The sequence below is a fragment of the Ziziphus jujuba genome, chromosome 9 (assembly GCF_031755915.1).
Source record: "Ziziphus jujuba cultivar Dongzao chromosome 9, ASM3175591v1".
Lineage (NCBI taxonomy): Eukaryota > Viridiplantae > Streptophyta > Magnoliopsida > Rosales > Rhamnaceae > Ziziphus > Ziziphus jujuba.
In genome coordinates, this window is record NC_083387.1 from 11,709,519 (window position 1) to 11,722,285 (window position 12,767).

The 12,767-nt window shown below is 31.8% G+C and overlaps 1 protein-coding gene across 3 annotated transcripts; it reads right to left on the minus strand.

Annotated features, from left to right (window-relative positions):
- Positions 1-4,975: 4,975 nt before the first annotated feature.
- LOC107427061 (ceramide synthase LOH2) lies at positions 4,976-11,328 on the minus strand. 3 transcript variants are annotated; one of them, XR_001582242.4, is made up of 7 exons: positions 10,808-11,328; positions 8,643-8,851; positions 7,574-7,729; positions 6,750-6,935; positions 6,488-6,666; positions 5,618-5,711; positions 4,976-5,329 (listed from the first exon to the last, which is right to left on the minus strand). XR_001582242.4 is itself a non-coding variant. In XM_016037394.4 (6 exons), the coding sequence occupies exons 1-6, from the start codon at positions 10,922-10,924 to the stop codon at positions 5,692-5,694; spliced, it is 867 nt and encodes a 288-aa protein (XP_015892880.3). In that variant the 5' UTR covers positions 10,925-11,327; the 3' UTR covers positions 4,976-5,691. The 3 variants fall into 3 exon arrangements, 2 of the variants coding, with proteins under 2 accessions (XP_015892880.3, XP_015892881.1); XM_016037394.4 differs by having other exon boundaries at positions 4,976-5,711; positions 10,808-11,327; XM_016037395.4 differs by lacking the exons at positions 4,976-5,329; positions 5,618-5,711 and having other exon boundaries at positions 6,526-6,666; positions 6,785-6,935.
- Positions 11,329-12,767: the final 1,439 nt, after the last annotated feature.

Here is a 12,767-nt window from a genome sequence, read left to right on the forward strand (position 1 = left end):
GAATTGCAACAATATGTTGAATTGGAGGATATGTTGCATGTGGTTATTAAACTTGAGCATTAATTCAAGAGGAGAGGTGTAAGCTCACGGTTTGGAGGAGTTTCCAACAGTGGAAGATCAATTTCAAGTGGCTGGAGAAACAATCCTACCTATGAAAGCAAGTTAAATCCGAAAGTGGGAGAAGAAAGCACCAATCGGCCAAAAAGGGAGCCTAAAGCCGAATATGTCCAAGCACATAAAAATGAGGTAAAATCTGATCCTAAACCTTTAAGATCAAGAGAAATTATTTGTTTTAAGTGCCAGAGATGAGAACACATCGCTAGCTAATGCTCGAATAAAAGGATCATGGTGTTGAAGGGTAATGGTGAGCTAGAATCAGAAAGTGAAGAAAGTGGTGATGAAACCGAGCAAGAGGAGGAGGAAGAGCTTGAAGGTGAGGCCGAAACTTTGAATGCTTCCCATGCTGAATTAAGCTTGGTTTCTAGGAGAGTGTTGGTTGCATACAAAGATGAGGATTAGATTCAAAGAGAGAACATCTTCCACATTCGATGTGAGATCCAAGGTAAGATTTATAGCATGATAGTGGGAGTTGTACTAATGTAATTATTAATCTTGTAGTAGATAAATTAGACTGGAAAATAATTAAACATCCAGAACTATATATGTTACAATGGCTTAATGATAATGGTGAGATGAAAGTTAATAAACAAGTCAAAGTAAAATTCAGCATTAATAAATATGTGGATGTGGTTTTGTGTGATGTTGTGCCTATGCATGAGGGACATATTTTACTTGGTGGGCCCTGGCAATTTGATAGAGGTTCTATTCATTATAGTAGAGAGAATAGTATTGTTTTAGATTTAAAGGTAAAAGGATCAAGCTGGAGACATTAACTCCCAAGGAGGTGTACAAAGATCAAATATAAATACAACAAAGGAGGGTGGCCGAACAACTCAAGGAGAGAACTAGCATGACCCCCACGGTAACAACACCCATCCAAGGAGTTTAAGCCGTGCAACACCAACTAGGGAAGTGCGCTAAGACTCAAGTTGAGTGGAAAAATTTAAACAAAGCCGAGAGTGAGAAACTTGGAGAAAAAGCCGAGAGTAATGTAAAATTCAATGAAACCGTGAATGAGAAAGGAAAAGAAAGAAAACAAAGGAAAAATAAAAAATTTTATTTGAGTTTTGGGGATGTTAATAAAGCCATCTTGAGTAAGAAACCATTGCTGATTATGAGATATAAAGATGCTTATTTAAAAATGCTTTTATTGTATAGAACTTTATCTACCTTGTTGAGAGCTTTACTTTGTGGAAAATTAAAAATTAGGAAAAGATTATTTGCTAACTTTAAAAAGTGTAATTTTTATTATAATGAGCATGTATTTCTAGATTTTGTTGTAATAGTTTTTGACCTAGGAGACTTGATTTGGTTGCATTTACGAAAGGAGAAGTTTCCAAAACAAGGAAAGTCAAAGCTCATGCCACGTGTGGATGGACCTTTTCCAGTTTTGGAACTGATTAACGATAATGCCTACAAACTTAATTTGTCGGGTGAGTATAATGTTAGTGCTACATTCAATGCTGCTGGTTTGTCTACTTTTGTTGCAGGTGATGACTTTGATTTGAGGGCAAATTCTTTTCAAGAGGAGGGAAATGATGCGAATCAACCCGAGCTCGCACAACCGACAACCCGTTGGGGTACTGATCTGATATGGATGAAGACTTGGCTGATCACTTGGGCTCAAGCTAAAAAGTTTAAGGACAATCTTGCTGCCTTTATCCATTCTCAAAAGGGTTTGTCTATACATGAAGATACAAGGCCTGTTTTAAGCATACAAGACATCATACATTAGACACCCATACATCAGATATCTGTCAGGCAAACATAAGTTAGCTCGGACATCAGACATAAGTCAGCGTAGTTGTCAAACTAGTCAACTTGTTACCTAATTTGCATTTGACTTTTTGTTTTGTTTTTATTTATTTATTGGTTGGACAAATCAACTTAGGAAAGTTATTATTTTATTATTTTTCATTATAAATTAATTAATTTCTTATTCAAAATAAAGGAATAAATTAAGACAAATTAGTTTAGGAAATTAGTGTAAAATTCGGCCAACTTGTTTGCTTTTCTTTTGGTGGTCGGTTTTACTTAGTTAACTAGGGTTTAATTTTATAACTTTTTAGCCTATTTAAGGGCTTGTTTTATCAATAACATTCAGTATTTTATTCATACAGAGAATTATTTGTGAGATTAAATTCTCTTTGTTCTTTTTAAACACCTAAAACACCATTTGTGAATGAGTGTTTTAGTTTGACTTATCAATAGGTCTTCCATCACCTATTGTGGCATCTTTATTAAATACCAAGATTTCTAATCATAAGTTGATTACTGATCAAGTTGACCATTAGAGCTTGAACATAATTAGATCCGGACTAATATAATACGGGTTTAGGCGTAGATCATCTTAGGTTCGTATCATTATATGTACCAGATTTTTTATCAACGATATTAGTTTAATGACATTGCGTTAAAATATTAATAGCATTGCATTAAAATATTGTTAATAAAATTTAAATATTGATAAGTGAGCTTTTAAATTGATATATAAATTAAAAAAAAAGTCAATTAAATATTAGTTTTAATTGCACTTTAATATCTTTAAATTTTAAGATTTTAGAATTTAAACTTTTAATTTTTAAAATTAAAAATTTAAGTTCTTAATTTTTCAATTTGTTGCAGATTAGTCCAAATTCTAATTTGGCAGAACAAATTAGTAAAACTTTTGTCAATATAGCTGATGTTCTATCTTTAATCAACATTTTAATCTCTTTCCTTATAGATTCTACTCTTTCAATCCATTATAGAAATTTTTTTTAAATGGAATGGTTATTTATTTATTTGGTCAAATTGAAAATTGGATTAATCTGTAACAATATATATAAAAAAAAAAAATTAAGATCTAAAACACTATTTTTAAAGTTGAAAATTAAAATCACAAAATCCTATAAATAAAAATTACCATAGTGCAATTAACCCTTTGCTTCTTCACTTGGTAAACAATTTGAAGACTCTAATGTTGTTGATTATTTTATTAATTAAAATAATGAATCTTAAAAAGGAAAAAGTAAAACTGAAAACAAGACAATAAAAAGAAAAAAAGGTGACATTTAAGTTTACTCATTTCGTTTTATCTCTACTAAATTTATTAATAAAATAATAATTTATAAATCATTAATAACAAGTAAAATTAGTATTGCAAAAAAATAAAACAAATAAATAAATAACAATAGTTTAAATCAATAAATCAATTGTCTTTATTCGCAAACTTTCTAACTCTATTTCAACGTGTATCTGTTTATAAAGACAGAGAGGTTAATAATACAAACAAAAAGAAAATTACATGTATCACATTTTTTTCTCCCAAAGCAAATAGAAAATGGGATTTTTTGAATGAGAAATTAACAAACCCAATCGCCGACAATTAGACAAATTAGTCAGCACTGGATGGCACTACACCAACATAAACATTTTGTACCGTACCTTTCCTCTTTTGTGTGCATCCCAAGATTTGGACATTCACACCTGGGTAAGCGCTACTCTATTTGTTAGAAGTCAAATTAGCAAATGTACCTTTTGGAATCTAAATTCACTTAACGCACTCCCCACTCGTTAACGAAGAAAAATCTTGCATTAAATAAAGACAAGTTAGAACCAGCGAATGTCTCGAAGCCTTTCCTTTTCAATATTACTCAGCAACTAATATTGTGATTAAATTGATTGTGTGGAATTTTATCTGTGTCGTATTATATCATATTTATATAAAATTTAATTAATTAAACTAAAATTTGTTAAATTTTTATATAAAAATAAATAATTTTAAATTTTTTTATTAAATTATCATGTAATCCATTAATTGATCTGCTAATCTATTAAAGATATATAAAAATTTAAAAATTTAAATTTAATTTATGTTTTAAATAATAAAATAATATTTAAAAAAAAAAACTTGCAAATACACTTGTTTGTTTTTAAAAAAGTAAACTAAAAAAGAATAAAACGAATCAATACATGTCTAATAATCAACTAAGTATTTTAATATCATAAAATTTATATAGTTATTAAATTATTCTTTTTTAATGGATCTAGATGATTTATTATATTTTTCTGTTAAAAATCTATTAATTTATTGAAATTTATTGAATAAATATAATAATTTATTAGATTTTATTGAGTAATATTAATAAAGATTTAATATATACTATTGTAAACCCAAACCTACAAAACTTATTTGGATCGTATTATCATATCACCTAAAATTTTATCAGCCCTAGTTGTGCTAAAAGAAGCAAAAGCTATACAAGAATATTATTAAGTGTATAAATGCTGGAGAATATCCTGTGGAAAAATCAAAATCCGCGGTTCTTTGAAACTCATTTTTGTTTGGTTGTTGAGCCAATTGCACAATTCAGCCAATCCGAGAGCTCTTTTATGGGAAAATAATATATGGGCTTCTCTACTTTAAGAAGAATGATGAGTCATGAGCGATTCATTCACTGCGAAATGGAAGGTGGGTTCCAATCAAGGAGATAATTCTGAGGTAAGATTGTGTAATTGGTGTTTCAGCATAAAATTGCCACTAAACCTGAAGAAAGGTCGTGGAGCCAGCATTTTGGAATTGAAGTTCAAACAGTTGTCAGAGCCTGTATGATCATGTAGTGTAATAACTGTTTTTTTAAAAAAGAAAAAAAAGAAGAAAATACTCTGAAAATAATTTTAAAAAACAACGAAAAAGGAGTAAAATTTAGAGGACAGCTAATACTAGTTTTCGTAATAACTGTTGAAAAACAGAAAACAGGGAACAGGGCCAAATGGAAATTACTTGTGTCCATGATTTGATATTATCTTAGAACAATATGTTAATATTGGGAAACGATGTACTAGAACTACGAAAATGAAAACCAGAAGAAAGAATACACTACTAAAAATGTAATCACGTCTCTATAGTGTATTAGATCTTTGGTACTGCCGAATACTGTGCTCTAACGTCCAAGTTATACAGTAAGCTATGAGATGAAAGACAACTTCTCCAAAATAAAGACATCGAATTCTACATTCTAAGAAGCAACAACTTACAAACATAAATTTGAAAAAAAAAAAAAAAAATAGCATTCACCAAGCATTTCTCATATATATTTTGGCATCTGGAAATGTATGTCCAACAAAGTTCATTGTGTTTCGTTTCTGGACCAATAGCAATAATGAGTAAGCAACCAATTGTCCCATAACACGGTCCACGACTTCATTCCTCTTACTAGCTCAAAATCTAAACAAAGCCAGACATAACATGGAAAAGAATCATTTTTCTTTCGCATTTTGTGAATTTTTTTTATTTTTTACCAGAAAAAAAAAAAGAAAAAGAAAAACAATTATACAGGAATTTCCTATTATTTTTTATACACCAAAAAGATCATGAGCATGCTTCATGTTCCTACCTCCATATAGTATATCTCTAACCCAAGAAGAATTGATGAAAAATTGAAAAAGAAAGAAATTATCAACCCCCTCCTGGTTCCTAAAGGTAATAACCACTTTCAATGCAATATAGACTTACAAACAAGTCAAAGTAGTCTCGCCAATGCTGAGATCACCACAAGTGAAAAAACTTTCTTCAACAATATCTTTCATCTAATCATCGTCTTCTGAATCTGTAGGCAAAACAGAGGAGAAAACCCTTTAGTTGAAAGAAAAGAAATTTTATGTAGTAACGTACATATGATAATGCTCTTCACTAATACAATTTAGTCATTATTATGGCTTTCCAAATGGAAGAGAGGGATGCAATCTACAAGTATTGAATTACCCCATAAGTACTGAAACAACCCTCCTCTTCTCCACCCCACCCACTGCGCACATTGCCTCCCCCTCCAGAAGATATAATAATAATAATACTAACAATAACAATAAATAAAAAACCTTTTGCTCTGTATGAAAAATCAAGAAAAACCGGAAAACTTCCCTTAAATCCTTTGTAATTCACCAAATCACTGATGTGAATTGGGAATTGCATCACTCGGCCAAATAAGAAATTAAGCATAGAATCCACTCCTCACAATATGCGTCCACTCAGTTAATTATCTTATGTTAGATAGAACTTATGATGCAAATATAATAGCATTTGGAGTTTCTGAGGAACGATTCATTTGTTCAATTTTAACTAAACAACCTAAGTAGTCGCTGAGACTTAATTCAGTTGACAGACATCCTCAAGCTTGCAGTAAAACTAGTAAAATAGAAGCTTAAGTTATATGTAGTTCTACTATATACAGATTTATGAACTTGTTAATACCTAGGTTGAATTAGTGAGAAAGATAAAGAGAAAAAGAAAACTTTTGACAAGTTCCTGGATACAACCAGTGGCCAGCAAAACCAACCAACATAAAAGCAACAAATTTTAAGTTCCTCAGCAGACTATATTGCTTACCAGATCTAATATCTTCTCCAACTTTTCCTCTATTTTGCAGCTGTCTCCTGATCATGGAGCATATGAGCAACCACCAGTATATGTGGAAAACAAGCAGCATGAGTAACAGTGTATTAAAAACATAGTACAATGATGTGGGATAGGCCTCCGGTAGGTTCAAGAAGCCAATGAGATCGTAGCTGGAAAAAGCCAACCATAAAAAGATGAGCTAAAGGAGTTTATCTAAATGTAGATACTGAAATGATTCACCATTAGGGCAAACCTTGTTGCTTTTATAACCCAAAAGGGAAAGAATACCAGCCGCAGTATGAACCATGAAATGGCAAAACATCCGAAGATTACACTTGCCGCCAGCTCTTTCTCTGCATATTTAAAAACCTTTGCAGCTTCCATTAACACGTCACTCGCATCATGCAAAGCAAGGATGATTGTGCCTATTCGGAAAAATCTGTAAATGGAAAATTTATTTCCTCTCACTGGAAGTTTCATTCTGTTAAAGTTATCTATAACTTATTGAAATCAATTTTCAAAGAAAATTATCAAAATAAGAGTGATCTTTTTGAGGGCACAGTTCATAACTTCTACAAATCTCTCACATGCTACAACATAAGCATGTCTACGTCACATGCACTTTAAAGCTCAGGAATAATTGATGTTCCAAATGAGGTGAGCTTCAAGAATGCTTTTTGAGATCGTATTTAGCTATTGTAGCATCATCTTAATAAAGAGCCACTAGCAATGTAAACCTTCATATAAGAATATACAAGTAGACCATCGCCCATTACACAAGGCAATTGTTTCAGATTAATAGTTCACAGTCCAGAAGATTAAACAAACATCTTCTTCAGAGAATGAATACGGCCAAGCATCAATGTTTTGAAAACAGTCGACAAACTACATAAAATTAAAGGGCTTGAAGGAAACTCCATCCCACAATTGGAGATCCAACAGAAGGTATTTAATGAGTTCTTATACAAGTATACAAGTGAAACATGAATAGAATTTCAATAAACAAAATGTATGTTATGTAGTCCTGGCATGCAATTTATTTGTGCTTGCAGTGTTGCACAGAAAATAAATTAATACCTTGTAATGTACGAGTACCCAATCAGGAAAACAGTAATTACATGATGAGACATCATCACTGAAAAATCCTTCCTTCGGGTCTCCCATGCAAGGAGTGCAGCAATGCTATAGATGTAGAATCCACATTGGCACATATAGAAAAACACTACCGAAATCCTGAAACAAAATCGCAAACTTGCTGGTGAGTCTGAACTGCTACTAATGTCACCTATACCAACACCCTTCTAAAATTCTTAAGCACTAGGGCCTATGTATATATATATATATATATATATATAAAACTAATAAACACCTAGTTCAGAAATATTCTGCCAGTACAGCATTTTCAAAAATGGTCTGATAGTAAACATGATATATCATGTAACAATAATACAGGATGGCTATCTGTTTTCCAACTCAGTGACCAACAAGCTGTATTGATAAATATTAATTGAAATAATAGTTGAAAAGCCAATTAAATGCCAGACCTAAGAAGTAAGAAAGATCACTAGAGAACTATATCAATAAATAGGCAGCGCATTAATCACCATCTCTACTAAAAAGATAAACTCAAGAACAAATTTCTCTTCTTATCTAGTTGTGTTATGGAATTTTTTGCATCCCGTACTATTGAAAGAACACTTTCTTAAAGCAACTAAGAAAATAACAGAATTGACGTCAAAGAAAAAACTGAAACAACAATAAGCAAAATTTCACACATGTCATAACTAGGCATGCAGCTAAATCATAGGGAGGGGAAAAAAAAAAAAAAAAAGGCGACATATATGATGACTGCAGAAATTCAAACAAATTGAAAGATGCTCATTTTCCAATTATTCAACTCCCCTGTAGGAAAATATGTAGTTTTCCCCCTTTCTGTGACATATATTTGATAGGATGCATGTGCCCCACATATTGAAAAGAAAGCCATATTTGCAGTACAAAAAGCAAACTTTTCATGTCCTTTGCACTTAAAGAAAACTATGCAAATGAACACAAACAACTGAGCCATGTGCAACACATTTACTGAATAATTGGGGTTCATCTAACCAATAAGAGTATTTTAAGTCCAAGATTGCAAATTACTCACTTTAATTCTTGATCAGGCCAGCCTCTAAAGTAATCTTTTGTGTCTCTGAACCATGGCTCATTATAAGTAATTTTGAGAACATACGCTTCAACAGTTGCATAGTACGTTAGCTTCCACATTGACTCTGAGCATTTCACAACCTTTGCACGGGTAGCCTCATCAATCTTCAGTGGAACGGACCCATTACTTAATAACCAGATGGCCAGCCTCTAGGGGTAAAAAAGTATAAATTAAAAGTTAATATATGACAGCGTGTTGTCCTTATTTTTCCTGTTTCAAATAATCAGGATCAACAGAACTGAAGCAAGCATAGTATACAGTGTGACTTCAAGATAAGGAGCATCATTATGTTGGAATATGGAATTTTCAATGTGTAACAAAAAATAAAAAATGTATTTCATATTGCCAACAAGAGCATCACGAAAAAAAGAAACACATATTTGCTCTCTACATGATACTAATTCATAGAACTGTTTATCAGACTCCTCGAGATGATGCTCCAGTTGTTTTATGCCTTTAGTATTTATTTTCAGAAACAAAAAAGATTCATTACAAAAAGGCAAAAGCCACACACAAAATCAAAACAAAACAAACAAACAGAATTTTATGATATTTAATGCTCAAACCTATTCTAAGTAACTTTAAGAAGGAACCATAAAGAATACTCTCTGAAGACTAAAATTTTGATGTTATGATGATACTTATAACAACCTTTTAATTCATAAAAAAAACAAATGAACTAGCTTAAGCAGTAATGAATCTGGAGAGCATCCAAATTTTATTCAAGGGAAAAACTGCAAGTATGTGGCTTGACCAGATTTTTGTTGTTGCATGTACATATAGAAGAATTCCAGATCCCAACTATTTTACAAACCACAACTCTCAAAACGTCTGACAAGAATATGACCCACAATTAGCATCAGTACAGGATACAGTAAATTGCATAAATTATGAAAACATATTTTGTTGGTCCAGTTTAGCCATATTTCTGAAAAGATTTCAGAATTCCCAGTAAAAATAAAGATAGTAACTCACGCAGATCTAATTCCTGGACCTAAAATCTTCAAATCAAGTTCGGACTAACTCCTATTTAGAGTAGTTAGAAATAGTTACAACATGGCAATAATATGGATGGATTCAGAAGTATCTATTTGGTTTCCAAATCATATGTTGAGAAACAAGACCAGTATAATCTTAATCCCTGTATTATGATCAAATTAACCAAACTTTAAGCCTTTTTTTTTTTTCTTTTTTTTTCATTTTTTTTTTCCTGTTTCTTTTGAATAAAGAAGAAGATTATTATCAGAAATTATTTTTAAGCCTAAGATATGACGGGATGTTATCCGACTATAGCAAGAGATTTCAACAGAGTTGTTTACATGCTCAATCAAGTCTGGCATCCTTTTCCATCTATTATAGACACTTTCGCTCAATTCTATTATTAATATTTCTAGCGCTTGTTCTTTTATTTAATTATCCTACATTTTGTTAAACACGAAGCATCAAGTGGAGCAACGATTATATAGACCATTTCTTGGAAACCAGTTGAGGTATGAAATTCAGGATGTCAATTCTTTTCACTTTTACATACATCAAACCTGGCAACAAAATAATTCTCCATATTTGGAGCAGTAATATATATATATATATATATATATTTTTTTTTTCACTTTTGCAACCTCGAACAGCACATTATGAATCAAAAGAAAACACTCAACTTAGATCTTGAACCTAATGGTGAGGACAATATCAAGCTTAAGCTTGTTAGCTGAATCCATAAGGGAGTACATTTTGTGACGGTTTCATTTCTTGTTTTACTTGTAATTCTCATAAGCATTGTTTCAAACAATTACAAAGGCCAATTTAAACCCTTCAGCTGCACATGCGCATTGGACATGCAAAAATTTTACATCCAAATAGACTTAAATTAATACTGTAATTATATTTGTTTATAAACACTAAAAAACTCGTCTAAATCCCTAGAGTAAGCAGGACAACGAGCAACAAGCATTTAAATCCAAGATTCTCGTTCTTTTATTCCCGTTTCTGACCGTCTTCCAAGACGCCAAACAAAAATTTACCAGCTAAGTAAAAGAAGACGGAAAAAAAATTCAAGCTGAATTGGAAGAACATTTAGAAAGAAGCAAGCAAGAGAATATTCTTACACGGAATACGAATCTGTCGAACAAGAACCTTGCGGCGAAGAATCCAAAAGCGAAGAAAATTGCAATGACCAAATGCCAAGCTTCTGTAGTGGCATTGTGGCTCCAGATCGACTCCATTACGAAAGAGACTTCGAAACCACAAAATTAATCAAGAAAGTAGAGCATGAATCGCTGGAACGACTTGGATTACCAACAAAAAAGAACTTGCTAGAATTCTTACAAGAATTCACTACACTTAGCTTCCATTTTCCTAATCCAAAATGGATCCAAATTTTGCCCTAATTCTCTCAAATGAGAGAGATAGAGCTCCAAGAAATTCTCGAGGACTGGGGATTTTCAGAGCGAGAAAGTAAGAGAATGAGAAAAATAGAAAGAAAGTACAAAGAAAAAGAGGTTGAGATCTTGGAGTCGTATTTATTTAAACACACACCGAGAGTGAGACATGGGTCAGAGTTGAGTAAAGCGGGTTTTGGTTTTTGGTTTTGGGCGGCTAAACAGGGAGTGCGAGTGGAAGCTCCTTCTTTCTGCTGAAAACCATGAGAACAAATTGTGGAGTGGGTCCCAGTTAACTTGTGCTGACTGCTTGACACGTGTCCATTAACTATTGCCTTCTTATTATTATTATTTTTTTTCCCCCCTAATTTCTATCAAGATTGGACATTGGAAATGGAAAATTATTACCAGTCCGGAGAAGAGAAAAAGAAAATAAGTCAAATCTTTATATGAGCCAAAACATTAGCAATTGAGTTCGCATTTCAATGTGAGATTCGTTTAAACGAATTTCAAGAAAATATAAGCCACGTAGCAGCACGAGATTGGTCAACTTTCGCATTGCAGTAATTCTTTTTGGAATAGAATTTTTGTCCAAATTTTTAAAATTTATTAAAAATATAGAATTTACAAATTTTAAAAAACACACACAAATACTAAATTATATATATATATATTAATAAAGGAAAATAATGTTGTAAGTAAAAGACTATAGACTTCAATAAAAATAGATTTTGTTTCGTAATTTTTTAAAAAAAAATGGTAAACGATTTTGAAGCCTCTAAGGTCGACCAAACATAACATTAATTAATAGATAATAGATCCGTGATAATTAATAGGTTATATTTGGCATTAAGGCAAATGAATAAACTCTTATTGATCTTCCAATATATAATTATCAATTTTGAATTTCTTTACTATGGTTTGAAGAAATTTGTAATGGTATTCTTGATTTAAAAAAAAAAAAATATATATATATATATACTTTTATTAATTTTTGATATTCAAAGTGGAGAAATCTATTTCTTGAACTATGTCTGACCAATAGTTATAATACTCAAATTTTATTGCAATCAAATGAAATAGATATACCCATTAGAAAAGGTGGATAAATAGTGGGAATAAGAATACCTTTCAACAGCATTTTAGTCATAAATCTGATATCCAATAACCATGCATTCATTCATGGTTGGCAATCTTTCAAAGTCAAGGTGAGGATGAAATGGGAGTGCTGCAAGCTAGGTTGGAACCTGGGAACAAAACTTTGGCACACCCACCACCTACTTGTGGGAATGAAAATTAATTTTTGATGGTTATTTTTGGCGTGGAAAGAAAGGGGTAGGGTTAGGGGTTTGTTGCTCGGGATTATTTGGATAGAAATGACCAGTATGCATAGAGTAACTTCATGTGATTCCAATCTCAAAGTTGAATGATTCACCCCACAAAACCCAAAAAAAAGAATCTCAAAGTTGCATGTTTGGCACTGCTTCATGCATGTATTTGGACGGTGGATACAGGATGGTAATATATATATTCTTTTGAAGGTGACTTGAAGGAATTTATGAACATTTGCCAATATTCCTTGGCTTGTATCCACGCTTATTAAAGATATTCGTTTTTTTTTTTTCTTTTCCTTTGCTCTCTGATTTAATATGGGATGATGTAATATGTTTTTTTTTTTATTTTTTTA